The following is a 16,913-nucleotide window of genomic DNA, read 5'->3' as shown; positions in this document are numbered from 1 at the left end:
TGACTGTAGTATACAATTTTTACTATGGTTGAGTATTTAGATTTTTTTTTAACAGAAGAACTAAATTGATGTTGGTAAGTGTTATTTCTGTAATTTATCTAACAGCTATATTTTACTGCATCCCCACTTAACAATATATAGTGGGTTTGCATGTCAGCTTTATCATATGCAGTAGTTCCTTGGACCAGATAATTCCATGCATAAAATCATCTACCTTTTCTAGAAGCGGGAGGTTATGTTTTCTTACACAATAATTCAGTTCACTGAATGTATTGTAATATTGGTAGTTTACAAGCTTGGTGTGTGGTTTTGGTTTTTGATTTTTTTTGTTTGTTTGTTTTCCTTTAGTTTTTCATATGCAACTGGTTATTTAATTGAAATAAAATATTTGCTTTGTTGTCCTAGTTCTTAATTGCTTATGACATTTTTTAGGAGCTTTCAATGAGTTTTCCTTAATCTTTTGGCCCATTAATACACTCTACCATCAAACTGAATGTCTCTACACAGGGAGAATTGGTTTTAGAGTTTTACTTTAATAGCCATGTTAACCTCATGTTAATAATGTCATTGTCATTCAAAGGCAACATCTTGCCTTTAAGATCTAGAAATACTGCTGCCAACAACAGTGCAGTCCTATGTCCTTGTGCTTCCCAAGCGCTACGAGAGGCAGGAGACCACAACCATAAATTATGAAATCTGGAAGACTGAATAAAATTTCGTTTATTTTTCAGTATTGTATTTGGGTTTATATTTCACAAATAATTTATATCAGTAACAGTTTTCACTTGCAAATAATACCCTGCAATTATAAGGCTTTCAACATTTCTTTATTGATCTCTGATTTTGAGATTTGGAAGTATTTTCTTGTAACGTGGGAATTCTGTGAGCACTGTATTGAAAAGTGGTTAGTAATCTAGAGGAGGACTAGTACTACTACTGTAAAACCAGCAGAGTACAGAAAAATCTGCATTTTTTTCATCTGTTATCTGTTGGCTTGATTTATTATGATTTTTTATGTCAGTATAACACTTCATTCTTTTGAGGCTGTGGGTCAGCTGTTTTATTATTAAATAGTGCAGCACAGATGGCAGATACCAGAAATAAAGTAGTGCAAATACAAAATGATGCTGATGTTTGCACCTGTGAGAAACCCATCGTTTATCAGGCCCGATATTACTCACAGACTTACTTGCTTATTCTAACATGTTTTGCTTTTAGGTGACTTTCTAGTGTCGGATTGATGTGTTTTAACTTCAGCTTGCTTTGTGTTTAAGAAAGTAGCTTTAAGCTATAACTGCATAATGTAGCAGCCTTTGCAGAAGCGTTGCTTTATTGAGTTTTCTTGGTGCCACTGTGCTGAGGTGTGCTACCGCAGCAGTTACGGTCAAGACAGCTGTCCCCATGGTAATTTGGGGATTTGCTTGGAAGAGGCAGGATGCTGCAGTGCAGGGGGGAGACAGGAACCCCCTCAGCCTGCTCTGCTGCTGGGCCTCCTCCCGCCTCCACTTTCCAGGGAGGCTGCAGCCTGTGTTTGCCAGTCTCCCAAGAGGGTTGTAAAATGCAGCAGTTTTTTCACAGTTCTGGCAAATTTAAGCGACTGCTGGTGCTGTTTTTTCAAGATTTTTGACACTCTTAAATGAAGTTACTGCAGTAAACCCATCAAGAGTTAACAAAAGCAGCTACAGTAAAATCTCGTTCATCACTAGGGGTAGGAAATTGCGTGATAGCCTGTTACAGCTTGCTGATTTTTGGTGTGGACCAGTCCGGAAAAATTGGGCTGTCTGCTTGGATCGTCACTTGGTTTGAGTTTAGAAACAGGATCTTCTGTTTAGAAACAGGATCAGAACTGCATTTGAGACTTGTGAGTAAAATGATGTTCACATCTTAGTTGATGATCATCAACTCAGTCCTTCAGCCTGCCAGTACTGAGTGTCGGTCCTTCTGTATGCTAGGAGAATAAAGTGCACCCTTCATGTTACACAAGGTCTTGCTCAGTTGTCTCCTTGCCCTGTGGGACAAGCAAGTCTTAGGCCTCCTCCATCTCCTAACATGTACAGGGAAAGCAAATGGAAACAATCTGTGTAGTTCAGTCATGTAAGGTTGGAATAGAAGCAGAAATCCCATGCTACTTCTCAACTGGATTTTGTAGCCGTAAACCACTGGCAAATTGATTTAAGTCTAAATGCCAAAGTTTGAAGGGTGGATTTTTTTTTGGTACGTGTGCAGCAAAAGCTATAGGTGTCAGAAGCTTGTTTAACAATGTCCTTGGCTTGATCAAAGATTATTAGTCACTTGTTTTAAAACGCTGGTATTGTATATATATTGCTAGAATATGTAGTGCATTGACGCGATCTCAGTAATTTGGTATGTGGTTTGTTGTGGGTTTTGTTTTTGGTTTTTTTTTTCCCAAAGGTTACAGGTGTAATTGTGAGCATTTTTCCTAAAATATATATAATTGGGTAAAGCTTAAAAGATCTTACTAACTGCAAGAGGCTTTAGTGACCTTAAGGGTTAGACTGCTTTAGTTTTTACTAGGATTTTCATTACCTTTGACTGTTGCAGACTAAAAGAAATTCAAAAGTAACTTCCAGCCACTGTTGCAACTATACTCTTGGAGAATTGTTATATTTTGTGTGTCATGTGGCTAGTAGTCCAGTCAGATAAAATAATGATTGCAGAATGCCGGAAGGGATGCTTTTAATACTACTAATAGTGTTCATCTTGAAGCTTCATTACTTTTGGTAGACCAATTTTGATTAGACTATAATAGTCACTCAGAGGTTGTGAATGCAAATAAAGGTCTTGGTAGTATAGGTTAAGGTTTTGGCTAATTTAGTTCTTTTCTTGTTGACCTAAATTGTATGGAAATAATAGAAAAAGAAGACAAATTTTTAAACGGCTCCTTACTTAGCTATGACAGAAAGAGGTACTTAATAGTGGGGAGGATTTTTTGGCATATTAGAAAATAAACTAGAGAGAGAATAAGTGAGATTTGAGAAATGCTGCAGTTAATCAGCATGGAACAGATCTACAGAAATATTTATTTCTTTCTTCTTCAGGCTTGTTATCTTTGATGTTCTAAGTATGTTATGACTTTAAGACTAGTTGTTAGACTTATTGAATTTAGTACTTGGCCTTTATGATGGTTTTCTATAAAGGTTTCTCTGCAAGTCATTTTGCAATTAACTTTTCATGTAAAAGCAAGTGGCACAATACATGTGACCTACTTTGCAATGTTTCAAAAGAAAATCCAATTTCTAATAAGCAGCGTTCATTAAATATTATTTGCCATTCCCTTTCTTTTAACTGAATTTAAAAAGTCAAGTAGTACTCAGTATAGAAGAAGTGGGATTCTTTTTCCTCTCTTTCAAGTAATCTAGTAGCTCTTATGTCTGTGATTTTTAATTATTTTTTTTTTAATCCAAGTTAACATAAACATTTTTTCTGCTGAGGTTTGTACCATCTTTTGCTTAATATATTACATGCCATTGCAGCAATTTTTGAATGCCCTGAGCAGCTGTTCTTACCACATCTTCTTTTTGGCTTAACTGTTTTGATTACCTGTCCCAGAGCTATTAGAACTTTTTGACTGCTGTTTCTATCTCAACGTCTGGATGGTTTGGGTGGGTTTTTTTTTGGCTTGTGTGCCCATGTCACTGTCTCTGAAGGTGTCTCATACCTTTTTCTCCCACCCCCCCATCCCCCCCCCGAATTACAATTTGCCACACCTTGCAACACGTTCTCGGATTTTTCAACTTTTCAAATTTGAATATTTTTTTTTTTTACCTCAACACTTTATTTTGTCTTCCCTTTCTTAAAACTACTTTATTGACTTGTTTTATTAACAAACATCAGTTTGTTAGTTTGGGTGGGGAGTGTGCTTTTGAAATCTGTCTCCCAAGTGTCCCCACTTCTGCATGCTTTGGTTCGTGTTGCAGAGCAGTCTTGGTGTGAGTCAATTTGATTCCTTCTGGATCAAAATAGGCTGGAAGCAATGCTCCAGGAGTGCACCAAACGTGTTCCTCTCACTAATGGGCAACCAGTCCATGCCATCAGGTGTTTTAGTCATGGCTAACTCTATTTAGAAATGCATGCAGTGTGTATGTTAGGCCTCCAGGAGCAACTTTTTTTGTTTTACAAATGCCTTTCTCTCTGGTGGCATTGCTTGCTGATGCAGATGTGGCCTGTGAACTTTACTACCTGAGTGCTGAGCTGAAGCCACTGGTGGTTATTTAAAATGTTCTGTTATTCACAGCCAGTTCTTCACTAAGACAGGAGAACTTTGGTCCAGTTTGGCATATATTTTAGTTCTATTTTTTTCTGCCAGAAGTTTTTGTCTTAGTATTTCAAACGTCTTGTGCGTGCAACTGTTGATATTTATTGCTGTAGTTGCTTACTATCAAATACGTACAACTTGTTCACAATATGTGTGAGTATATAGCACTTTGGGGTGATATTTCTGATACATTTTCTGTTGGTCTATAGTAATTAGCTGCTGTAATTTCTCATGCTTTCTGTATGTATTAAAAAAAATTGTAAATACTTTGTGATATAAAGACACGAATGCTACTTTTGATATTTGGTATCTACCCTGCGTGTCGTTTTTTGCATTTCTACCATCTAGATTTGGCCCCAGTATAGACAACTAGCAAATTCAGTTCATAAGGTTTATTTGATTTTTACATCTGTCTAGATTAAGTCAACAAAGCAATTTGAAATTTATGACGGTAAAAATTATTTTGATTTGAATTCTTTACTCTCAAGTTGAAAAAGCTTGAAATCCCCTTATGTGTAAGAATACAGACATTCCTTTCCTTGAAAGCATCCTAAAATTCAATCCAAGTCCAGACTACTGCACTAAACAAGCAGACATTTGTCCATGGGTTAGAGTAGCATATTCTGTTGAGAGCTGGATGGATTAGGTCAACTAATACCTCTTCTTGCTCCACGGAACAATCAGCTATACCTAATGTTGTTGTACGTCTAATCTGTTCTTTAAAAACATCCAGTGATGGATGTTCCAGTGCTTAACAGTCCTTAAGACTGCAAAGGGCTTTTTTTTCCCAGATATTTAGCCTAAATCTCCTGTTTCTCAAAGTTATTAATACTTTCCATTTCTGCAGCAGCATGGAGAGTAGTTTATTTTTTTTTCTCTTACAAGTTTATTCTTTTTTCTCTCCAGCAATGACTGGAAGTCTGGTGTCATGTACCTACCTTAGTTGCCTTCTTTTTGAGTATACAAACCTAGATCTCAATCTTTCTTCATAGCTCATGATTTTTTTTATTTTTTTTTTAGCTCTTACTCTTAAGAGTCTTGTTAGTTTGTCACATTTCTTGTGTGATGCCTGGAAGTTGGCAAAGAAGATTTTAATGGAAATACTTGGTAATATGTGATGTCTACAGTGGGCATAATAGAGCAGAAGAGATTACTTCTGATATTTATACATTTTACCTATTCATGTGATGTATATACAAGCGTGAAGCTAGCTCTTATGGAGGTACTTTTAACATTAGAATCTTACCTGAAGTTAATATCTATTTCTAGATACATGCTGCTACCTAGCCACTCATTTCCCACCTTTGCACTTGCTGTTGTAAGTTACAATAGCAAAAGTTTTATATTATTACATTGAACTGGGAGTGAACTGCTTGTATGATGCATGTTGGCGTGGGGGGAGAAGTTTATCTGTTTAACAGTGTTCCTTCTTCTGTAAAGATTGGTCTCTTAGCTACAAGGGTAGAAAAACTGAAAGCTTTTGGATCTCCTTCCTCTAATGCTCTTTGTTGCAAGTAAAAGAAAGTGGTTTTATACATGTAAAGTCATAAACTTTTATTGACATGTAATATAATGTGGCAGTTGTTACTGTGCAGATATTTCAGGGAGTTTCTTAAACTTTTGATTACTTAAAAGGAGTTTTCTATTGCTGTTTTGGCTTTCTTGGCAAAACAATATACTGTTGTCAACTTCAGAGCAAGATAACATAATATTTTTGTGTCTTTAACAACCTTTTATTCTTACATTTTAGATGCTGGCATCACCATCAACATCAGGTCAGCTGTCTCAGTTTGGGGCAAGTTTATACGGGCAACAAAGTAAGAATTCTTTTTATTGATTATTTTATGCTAAATATATTGTAGTTTCATGCTCTTTGGGTAGAGAACATGCATATGGCTTTGTTTTCTGGTGGTTGTAAAAAACAGTATGTCTTCGTGTTTGTGTGATTTTTATTTTTTTTGAAGATACACTTTTGCTTTGCTTAGTATGCATTTTTTGCAGTCTTTAATAGGTAAAGTGTCATATATATTGACACTGTATAGCTGTTAAATATCCAAATATAATCATCCTATAAAGAATGTCTGATTGAACTGTGACTTTCTAAAGGAAAAACTAAGGAAAGTGAGCTGAGCCAAAATGAGCCTAGTTCAGAAAAATATGTAAGGAATGGAAGGAAATTACATCTTAAATTATAACTGATATTTCATGCTCTACATGAGCATATTAAATCTTGTGTGCGTACTCGGCAGCTCGCATTTGGCAAAGAACTATGCCAGTAAGATTATTGGCTTCTGCACCAGTTTTTTTTTTTCTTTCTTTCCCGTATCTTGAAGATTTTTTTCTGTGCCTGCCAGTCTCGTGTATACTGTTGCAATAGAAGACCTATAGAGCAACAGTCATGGTGTGTAATGCTAGCTACCTAACTTAAGGGCCAGCATTGAGAACTGAACCTCCTTGTAGCTGAGAGGTGCATCCAGAAAGTGACTCAGAGTATCTGAGTTAGATACAGTTACAAAAGTAAAACAGGTTTGTGAACATCTCTCTTTTATCACTGTACGCTTTTATGTTTGCAAGTTCCTTGCCAAGTGCATCTGACTGTGATTCTAAGAAAAACTGTCTTCAGAGTACTTTAGAAAGTGTGGACTTTTTTATCTGGACAAACTAATAGCTTTGTCTGCTAGATGCATGGCCTTCACAGCTTCTTTTGGCTTTCTTCAAACAGTTTAAAAAATATAGTGGGTTTTTTTTTTTTTTTATTAGTATCTCAGTGGCTGTTGATGAGTGATCATGTAATATACTCTGGCATTTGATTATGCTACTGAGATTTCTATGAGCAGTTTCTGGCCAGTCTGAGGGGCATGTTTGGCTCTGGGCTCTTTGGGTCCTGAATCTGGCACTATTGAACCTTTCACACTTAAACTACTTCAGTATCTTTATACAGTTATTTGTTCTGTTTATCACAGTTATTTGTTGTTTATTTTTAAGGTTAACTTTTTTCATCAGCTGTGTTCATTCAGTTGGTTGTGGTGCCTAGGACATAACCTCTCTAATATGGCATGGCTAAAAACTAGAAAGTAAATATTATTGGTGTTTGATTTCTACCAAATATTGAGAAAAAGGAGCAAGAAACTTCTGTGTTGAAGTCAATACTTATGATTAAAATACTTTGGGGAAAAACAAAGCTGATAATGCGTATGCGCTTTTAGATTGGTAGCTCTCAGTTGTTTAGCAAGATGTCAGTTATAGAGTTACTTAAGTTAAATTTAACTGTTAGGCAGGAAATTGGCCACTTCATTGATCAGCCTCCAATATAGCCCATGCTATATATTTTTTTTGTTATGGTGAATATTTCAACTGCCCCTATTTGCCAGCTGCAAGAATACAGTTGTTCTTCCCTGTAACAGCCCTACACGTTAGAAATTCTAGTTTAAAGAAAGCAAACAACAAGAAATAACCATCAGTGTAAAACTGGCTTTGCTGAAACAAATGCTTGCATAAAATTAACCTGAATATTGTAATGTTTTTCAGTGTACTGTATCTAGTTTGGAAGTATATTTATTTTTTCTTTACCATTTTATTTTTAAAATTCCACCTTATTGTTAATCAACATGAAATATTATTTATAATGTGTATTTATGCTCATTGAAATTATTCTGATGCAGCAAATTGCCAAAATATTTACAGTGAACACCTTGATATAATCAGCATTTAATGAAGTCTTAGGAGGCTTGTTATAGCAAGTCACACTACCTCTTAATCTGAATGTGTAGGGATAAATTTGAGTGTTATCAAAACTTTGAGTGTTATTGCAAACTTCTTGGATTGCAAGTTGTAGGGTAGGACGCAGAGAGACAGTAGCTCTTCAACTGTGAGAACTAAATGACTGGGAGGTTTCTTCTGGGGGGATCTTATTAATACATACAAATACTTAATGGGAGGATGCCAGGGGGATGGGAGTAGTCTTTTTTCAGTGGCACCCAGTGATAGGACGAGGGGTAATGGGCATAAACTTGAACATAGGAAGTTCTTCAGACCTTGTCCATGATAATAGCCTGAGTGTATGCTGTGTCCATTCTCTACATTCTTAGTATTTAATCATGTTACACACGGGCATATTCAGCTCATCTGCAGGGGTGATCAACCATGGGAGAGTGCTGATTCATCATAATTTTTCTTTTGTTTGGTGTGTAAGATAAGGTTTTGAGTTCTGTGAGTCTATCTCAGCAGCCTTATGCATTAGCAATAGGGACTGTTACTTATAGCTATCACATTTTATATGCTGAGTTTGTTTCTACTGATATGTTGCACTAAATGAATTTTTCTTTCTTTGAACATCATTCCAAACTTCATAAACACAGAAAAGCGATGTGAGAATGATGAGAAACTTCATAAAGTTTTTGGACATTTTGAGACAAGCAGCAGCTAATCTTTTGCTGTTCTAAGTTAAAGTGATTTCTTTTTTTTACCTCACTAAAGTGTTTACTTCTGTCACACACAGTTGTTTGTGTAGAAAATACTTTTGATCACAGTGTTAAAAATCTTCTGTATATTTTTAAATGCTAATAGAGAGCAGTTTAAATTCTGCTTGTTTTCTTTTCTCAAAAGATTGAACTTGATTTAATCGTGGACACTGAAGTTCTTTTATCAAAAAGAAGCAACTTAAACTTTACAGAGAACTGGCCTAAAAAGTTGCTTTTGTTGTTCTAAAAGCAATGTTATTGTTAATTAAATATTAATAACTTTTTTTATTAAACATGTGCTTAATTTCTAACAAGACAGGTCAGAGTTCTAAATACTGGCCAAATATATACCAGTTTATTCAAAAGTAATTAACGTATTTATTGAGTGCAGTTATTAATTTTGTCAAAATGCTGTCTTTTTTGAGATAATTTGTAAATTTCCATGCCGTCATCAAAAACTCAAACCTAAAACCTTTCTCCAGTATGCATCTCAAAAGAAACAAAAATTGGTTAGTGACTCAAGCACAGAAATTCCTTAAAGAGCCTTTCTAGAGTTTAACAGAAATGGGGCTAAATTTTAGATGATTGGGCTTCTATTATGGAAACAAGGACTTAGTTTTTACACTGCACTTTCCTTCAGTCTTTACACTTTTTTGTAGGTTGTCAGCATAAATTGTTTCCATCTACACCTGATGGAGAAGACTTTGTTCCTGATTGCTCTATATCTCCACCCCTCTGAATTTTTTTTCAATAGGTGCACTAGGCCTTCCAATGAGGGGAATGAGCAACAATACCCCTCAGTTAAATCGCAGCTTATCACAAGGCACTCAGTTACCGAGCCACGTAACGCCAACAACAGGGGTACCAACAATGTCACTTCACACGCCTCCATCTCCGAGCAGGTATTTATTGATAGCCGATATTTCTGCAATTGTGTCTTTCTGCAGAGCACTTGTTAAATGTTCTGCATATTTTGCCTTGACTAGTTTACAGTCTGGTTAATTTAAAAAAAAAAAAAAAAAAACAAAAGAAAAGTAGTTTCTATTGACCACTGCCTGTGTTAGGGAAATAATACTGCGAAACAGTAAGATAGGACTTACTGTAAGACAGTAGTTGATTTTTTGTATGTAAAGGACAAACTGCTGGCAAATTCTGCTTCAGAATGTAAGAGGCTGGTTTTTTGGTTGTTCTGGTAAATGTACGGTTAAAATTTTTATATGGATGTTATACACTGGATAAGAATGTTAAGGTAGCAGGACTGAAGTGCTCATTAAAAAAAAAAGCTGTAACACCTTTCCAAATGCATAATATTTAAGTATTTATCTAAACCTGACCAAGGACTTGATTAGTATGTAATGGGTCATCTGATGTTTCTGAAGAAATCCAAAACTGCATTAATTATAGAGAGGAATCCAAACATGCTGTGTTGACGCTAAGCACAAATTAAGTTGCAACAGCTCAGAGTCCATCCTACGTTAGTAATCTAAATGAGTAACCAAATACTATTGTACAGATTCATCTCTGTGGATGGTTTTTTCTCTTTCAGGGGGATATTGCCTATGAATCCTAGGAATATGATGAACCACTCCCAGGTTGGTCAGGGCATTGGAATTCCCAGCAGGACAAACAGCATGAGCAGTTCAGGGTTAGGCAGCCCCAACAGAAGCTCTCCAAGCATAATATGTATGCCAAAGCAGCAACCCTCTCGACAACCTTTTACTGTGAACAGGTAAGGCTGTTTAGTGAGACCATCCCTCTACAGCCGTGGACACGCTTAAATGCTGCTCTGGAAATCTAATTTTTATCCATTAGAATAAAGCTCGAAAGCACTGCTTCGTGTGTTCTCGTCTCCTGGCTATAAACTTTGAAGCTGCTTTTAATATTCGCACAAGCTTTTTGAGGCCTTTAAGCTAAGTTCTGTTTCTGACTACTGAATTTCTGCTGCTGCTTCTTTAAGATGTGTGATGTTTCATGTGTGTTCCTGAAACATGCATTGATTTTTGGGTATATGCTTCTATTTTAAGACTGTTCATCTATGAATTTGGGAAGAAGTAAGGCAAGATTTAAGAATACAATAGTTATTCTGGAACAATAGTTAACTGATTCAGATGGAGTAGGGACCTAGGGTTTTACTTCTTTAAATTCAGGAATAAGATGGAGAACAATGGTTTGCCATTCATTCAAGGATGTGGTGCTCATTTGGAAGCTTCTCAGTCACTTCTGCCCTTTTTCTAACGGGGCAAGATTGTGACATCATATATCATTAGGCTTTAACTGTGTTTTGGTGCTGTGATTATGTTTAGTTCATATTGATAAACTTGTAGTAAGAAGTGTGTTGATTCTAATTATATAATGTGTGTGGTCACAGCTTTGCACACCTGACTACTTTCCAGACTTCGTTCTACAACCTCATGATCTCTGTGCCCCCAGTTTCATCCTTTTTCTCCCCTCAGGCCCTTCCTTAGGGAACTGACTCTTACGTGGAGTACAAACAAGCTCAGGGCAGTCAGGTCCCTCCTCTAACCCCATCTAGTATTTTACAAAATGGATAAAGGAAGGTGAAAACTAATGACATGGTGATCTGAAACTTGGGTCAGGCCATTTAGTTCTGTAGTTTCACAGTATGAGTTAGGCATAAAAATGCTTTTCTCAATCACAGCAATAGAGATATGGTAGTAGCAGTTCATGTTCCTTGAGCGCGAGAAGACTCTGCGTCTTGCATCTGATTATGTTGAATTTGCCTTTTCTTTCCTGGGATGTATAGCAGCAACTAAAGGAGACGATAATATAAAAAGATAACTTTACGTCTTAAAGTATTTTGAAACTTGAGCATCACAAAAGGTTGAAATAGCAATATATTTAAAAGGTCTACATGCAGAGGACAATGATTTTGGAGACTGATATATGTATAGAAAGTAGTTGTTTAAGTATTGTTCAGTTGTAGGGTAGATAATGAAATCCCCATCTGTAGGAGCATTTGAATTAAAATTCTCATCTTTCACTGTTTGCATTTTATATCTCATTTTCAAGAAGCTACAATTTTTACAAGTTGAGAAGGAAATACCAGTGGAACAAGGTCAAGTTCTTATTCCACAGTTTCTTAGCCTACAGAAGTAGTAGTAGTACATATCCAATTGCTAATTGATATATTTAACAAAATGTTGAAATTATACCTGGAAAAGAATTTATGGTGTTTCCTTGACAGATGTATGAATTATGTTACTTCCAAGAAGTGTTTTCTGAATGGTTGCCTTAGTTGGAGCAATGCAAGTTTTTAGGTTTTTGAACATGAATACTTCACTTTCCCCTTTCCCTTTCATAGTTACATTGGTAAAACATTATTTATAATTTTAGGGAAGTATGCATTTTGTGGCCTAATCCGTTTCTTATCCTTGCAGTTCTTAACATGGTTATTTCTAATTAGTTTAAAAGGAAACAAAAAAAAACCCTTAGCATGAGAAGTACTGTCATCAGGCTAGATTATATGCCCTCAAGATCAAGTTGTCCCTTGTTGGTGCTCTCACCAGGTCTAGAATTCAGATGGTACCAGGAATGTGATTCTTCAAATGCACGAGGTTTCCAAGATGTGGATGTCTTTCAGATACACCGCCTTGGGGAAACAAAGCAGGAGAGAACCAGTCTTGGCTAACTGTTCCCTTTCTTGATGTTTTAATCCAAAATGAAGCATTTAGGTCTATTTCGGATGTAATGAAATGCTTCAGATTTGTAATTGTGGAAAAAATCTGTGTAGGTAAAATTTCCACTAGGAAAATGTTTGACATTTTTATTTGCAGAAACTTCTAAAACATCAACTTCCATCCTGTTACAGGGGAAAAATGAATGTTGTGATTTCCCACAGGGCAGAAATTCAGAATTTCACTCAGCTGGGGCCTACCTTTGGGCTTCTCGACATCTCCAGCTCACACAGAATGAAGCGGATCATTCGTGAGGGTGTCTTTCCAACCACAGTAGTCCTATATGATATTTAGATTTTTGCCTAACTATATGAAACTTTAATTTAACTGCTGGCCTTGTGTGGCAGAGACCATGCCTATGCTCATAGTAGGTACCGTATGTACATGGTGATGATTGCACACCGTAACTGTTCAGCCTATAACTGAGTCATGACAAACTTGATCACTTCCATGATCCAGCTTCCCACCTGCAAATGGAGGGATTGCAGTCTGACTTTTCACTACTGCATTTACTGCTGCTCCATTTTTCTATATGAAATTACTGAGTAATGATCATGTTTGTCATAACTTATTGGTTGACAGATGTCTTAAGACACAGTGGCTATTAAAAAACTAAGTTATTTTTAAGTTGTTCCAGTTGTCTTGATTGAGCAGGGCCTGCTGCTCAGAGTTTTCAGAAATACAGAGGAAAATAATTAAAAACTGAGTGTAGACTAATGTGGGTTGCTTAAGCTTGAAATAATTAAAGTGTCCTAGCGTTTTTTTTCCCCCTTAACGCCTTCCTCTGGAAATTGCAGAGTTTGTATATCCTTTTGTCTGACTTCCTGGATTTTTTTCACAGTATGTCTGGATTTGGGATGAACAGAAATCAGGCATTTGGAATGAATAACTCCTTATCAAGTAACATTTTTAATGGAACAGGTGAGTTTGCTCTGATTAATGTTGTCTTAAAGTATAGTAGAGAGATTTTTTTTTTCACTAAATAAATCTAATTGAAAATACTTTGTTCTGTTGGAGTGCAACTTTGTTACAATTTTCAGTTGTAAATGCTGCTTCAATAGCTGTGCTATGAAACTGTTACTGCTTCGTAACAGTGGATTTTAATACTTCCGAAGACAAAGTGAAAGTATTCTGTGGAATACTCACTGTACATCACATGACTATAGATTATACGTAGTCAGATAGAAATGCAAAATAGCTTGTGGAATTGAAAAGGGGATCAGAGAAGAAAAGATCTATCCATTTTCTATGAAAACATGTAGGGTAAAAACAGTGGGAAGGCATCTTTTTGAAATCTCAAACTCCTTCTGAACGTCTGGTTTATAATATGATCCTTTCAGTTGCTTGTTTCAGTTGTGATTTTTCTCTGGGAATTACTTCTTCACCTGAATTTAATGAACTAGAGAGGGGAAGATATCCTTGTGCATAAATGCTTTAGGTTTGTCCGTGCTGACGTTTCTGTAGGTGGCTGTATTTATCAAGCAACTTGAGGTGTTGGTGATATCACAGAGCAGAACGGTTTGGGTATCCCCTAGGACCTTGTGACATCTTTATGAGCCGCAGCTCTGGCCTCGCCTTTGTAGTATTTTCTAATAAAAATCAAAAAATGTTCCCAGGTACCTTGCACTGCATTGGCTCTATAGTTGCTTTAGTTTTATCTTGCCTTATCTAAGGACAAAAGAGCTCCTTGATGCTGCTGCTAATATGGGTTGTTGTCTTCTCTCAAATTTCTTCTTGATAGCTCCTTAAATTTATACAGGCTACCTGTCCTAGTATTGTCATTTTGATAGTCTGCCTGTATTTTATGTGTGCAGTCTTTAATTCAAAATAAGTAGACCTTGTTACTAAACACTGTTGACTAGCTATTGTTTAAAAACAAACCCCAAACATCTTGATGCTCATTAGGCTAGTCTTATAACACAGAGGCGGTAGTTATTTGTAATAATTATAGTAAGAGTAAAAAGATCAACTTGAGGAAAGAAAATATATCCTACATTTACCTTGCGCATAATGAAGTCTTTGGGTAAAAAACGTAAGGAAATGAAAGTATTTTTTGTTGTAGATGGAAGTGAAAATGTGACAGGACTGGACCTCTCAGATTTTCCAGCACTAGCAGACAGAAACAGAAGGGAAGGAAGTGGCAATCCAACTCCATTAATAAACCCTTTAGCTGGAAGGGCACCCTATGGTAAGACTATACTTTTGAAAGCTCTTTGAATGAAATTGGTATTTGCTTGATTCACCTTTTGCTCTTCATAACACAGAGGGTAGCATTTTCAAAAATGCAAGACACTTGAGCTCTTAAGTCTCATTTTTTTAAAATAAATAATCAATATCTCTGTGATTGGAGTTTCCCCTCAGGCTTTTCTAAGTATTAGAACTCATCTGCTTTAGTTTCACTGTCAATAGAGGTTGTTGGGGTTTTCAGTCTGTACATTATGATTACTCTGAAGCTGCTCACTCTAGACATTTCTTAGGCAACAGGTTGTTTTCTAATTACATATATACAAGAACTGTGGAGGTCTGGAGTAGTAAGTTTTAGAAATAATATTTGGTTACTAGAGGTGTTATTGTGTAAAAAGTCAGCAGCTGTAAACATACTGTATATTTTCTCTGTTTATTGGTAGTACTTGCTGTAGTACTGTTCACTATCATTCTTATAATGAACATCAGATTTCCAAAAATAACCTGTAAGCATCAACTATTATCAGTCGGATTCCAAGTCTGTGTCTTATATAATTCTTGCTGAACAGCTTAAAAATAATAAAAGGAAAAACTTTAAGGTGGATACAAATCTTATTATTTGGGTCTGGGAAAAAAGTCAGGTAAGCTTAGTGTGAGGCACAATACTTTTTTTGTTACTGCTTTAGTAGATTTTTGTCATGCATGTTGCATCAGCTACCCTGAAAAATTGCTTTTATAACCTGAAGTTATTTTTGTGACACTTGTCAAATTTCCAACCAAAAAATGACCCAGTATTTTCTAACTATAACAACCTAGTGTTTTTCAGAGATACCTCCAACTTTAATTGAAGAGAAATAATAGATACTGCATTATCAGGAGAAAGTAGCCTCATGGATTGGGTGTAACCAGGGTCCTCTGCTTAAGATAGCTGTGAGAAAGAGCTAAATGAGTTAAAATGAAGTGCTCTGAAGCACAGGGGAGAGTCACTTCCCCAAATAAAGATGCTGAAAAGTCACGCTGAGAGTGGAGAGCTAATGCGGCTTGTGGTTTACATGAGATTTTGTCTGTCTCTGAAAGAGAAGCCATTACATGGAAAATTAATAGAAGGTAGGAAGGAGATCCACACAGATCTACTTCCAGCATGGAGCTGGAATTCAACATTCAGCAGTATTGCTGCATAAAAAAAAAAATCTGTAATTGCTCCTTGCGCTTACGCCATTTCCCTGTTTTGGTGCTAGCATAACTGTTGGCATGCCTGTGTGGTGAACCAGGAAAGAAATTTCACTGTCTGAAGAGTTATCTTGAGCATCTGCTTAATGCAGGGGGTGGGTATGGTGGTAGAAACAATAGAGAAGTAGGGATATGAGATGCACTGGACACTGTCACCAGCAACAAAAAGTGGAGAGCACTTTTGGTTATGATCAAGGAAAAAAAAAAAAAAAAAAAGGTTTGAAACTGACCAGAGATGTATTTCCTTCATGCTTAGCTGATTTAGGAAAATTAGACTTCAGACAATTTTTTAGATAGAATGAGAATAGGCAACACAGTTAATCCGTTATCAGTTTTATTCATACAGTGGAAGAAATCATAATAACTCTGGATGAAAAAGGTGAACAGCAGAAACAAGATTAACTCAGTGTTTTTTTTAAAGTGGTTCCACTCAGTGGTTCCTTAAAATAAAGGAACTTTGATCTCTAACTTCAGAATAGTAGACATGGTCATATATATTGTCAGTTATTGAACTATATTAGATTCTATACATCTAATAGAAGTCTTTGAAAAATAGGCCCTAGACTACTTCTGTCTCCTCTTTTGGTAGTGCAGTGTTGTTTGCAACCAAATCACTGAATTACTTCTTTGTCTCTCAGCAAAGACTACTTGCCCTTGGGTATGTGGTGTGGGGGGCTTTGCTTTGGTTGATTATTTTGGGGTTTTTTTTGTTTGGTTTTGGGTTTTTTTGTTGGTTTCTTTTTTTAACCAGCATTTTAAAAAAAAAAAAAAAAAAAAATGTTGCTTTTCAGTAGACGGAATCCATGTTCCAATGTGACTGGCCTACTTTTTTTAAATTAGGGTCAGAGCACTGAGAGTTGCAGGCTAAATGCTTTCAGTTTTCATACTGAAAGCAGGAGTCGTTCTTATGTCACAGGCAAGTATTTCATTGGTGGTATGTTCTGTTGCAAGTTAGCTGGGCGTCCTTTAAGAATATGTGCTTCTAAAGAGATTATGCTAAGAAATTCTTCATGCAATTAGGGGATGGAGGAAAAATGTATTACAATCTTAAAAGCAGTACATCCTTCC

The 16,913-nt window shown here is 36.2% G+C and overlaps 1 protein-coding gene across 1 annotated transcript in view; it reads left to right on the top strand.

Annotated features, from left to right (window-relative positions):
* CNOT2 (CCR4-NOT transcription complex, subunit 2) overlaps positions 1-16,913 on the top strand; it is a 38,990-nt gene that overhangs the window by 5,465 nt on the left and 16,612 nt on the right. Inside the window, exons 2-6 of the mRNA XM_009887783.1 lie at positions 6,027-6,093; positions 9,491-9,638; positions 10,283-10,465; positions 13,273-13,352; positions 14,494-14,619. Of these exons, the coding sequence (XP_009886085.1) occupies positions 6,027-6,093; positions 9,491-9,638; positions 10,283-10,465; positions 13,273-13,352; positions 14,494-14,619 (604 nt within the window). The remainder of the gene's footprint in view (positions 1-6,026; positions 6,094-9,490; positions 9,639-10,282; positions 10,466-13,272; positions 13,353-14,493; positions 14,620-16,913) is intronic.

Source organism: Charadrius vociferus, unplaced genomic scaffold, assembly GCF_000708025.1.
Source record: "Charadrius vociferus isolate BGI_N301 unplaced genomic scaffold, ASM70802v2 scaffold125, whole genome shotgun sequence".
NCBI lineage: Eukaryota > Metazoa > Chordata > Aves > Charadriiformes > Charadriidae > Charadrius > Charadrius vociferus.
Note: the sequence above shows the minus strand (reverse complement) of the source record. Positions and strands in the feature narration are given on the sequence as shown.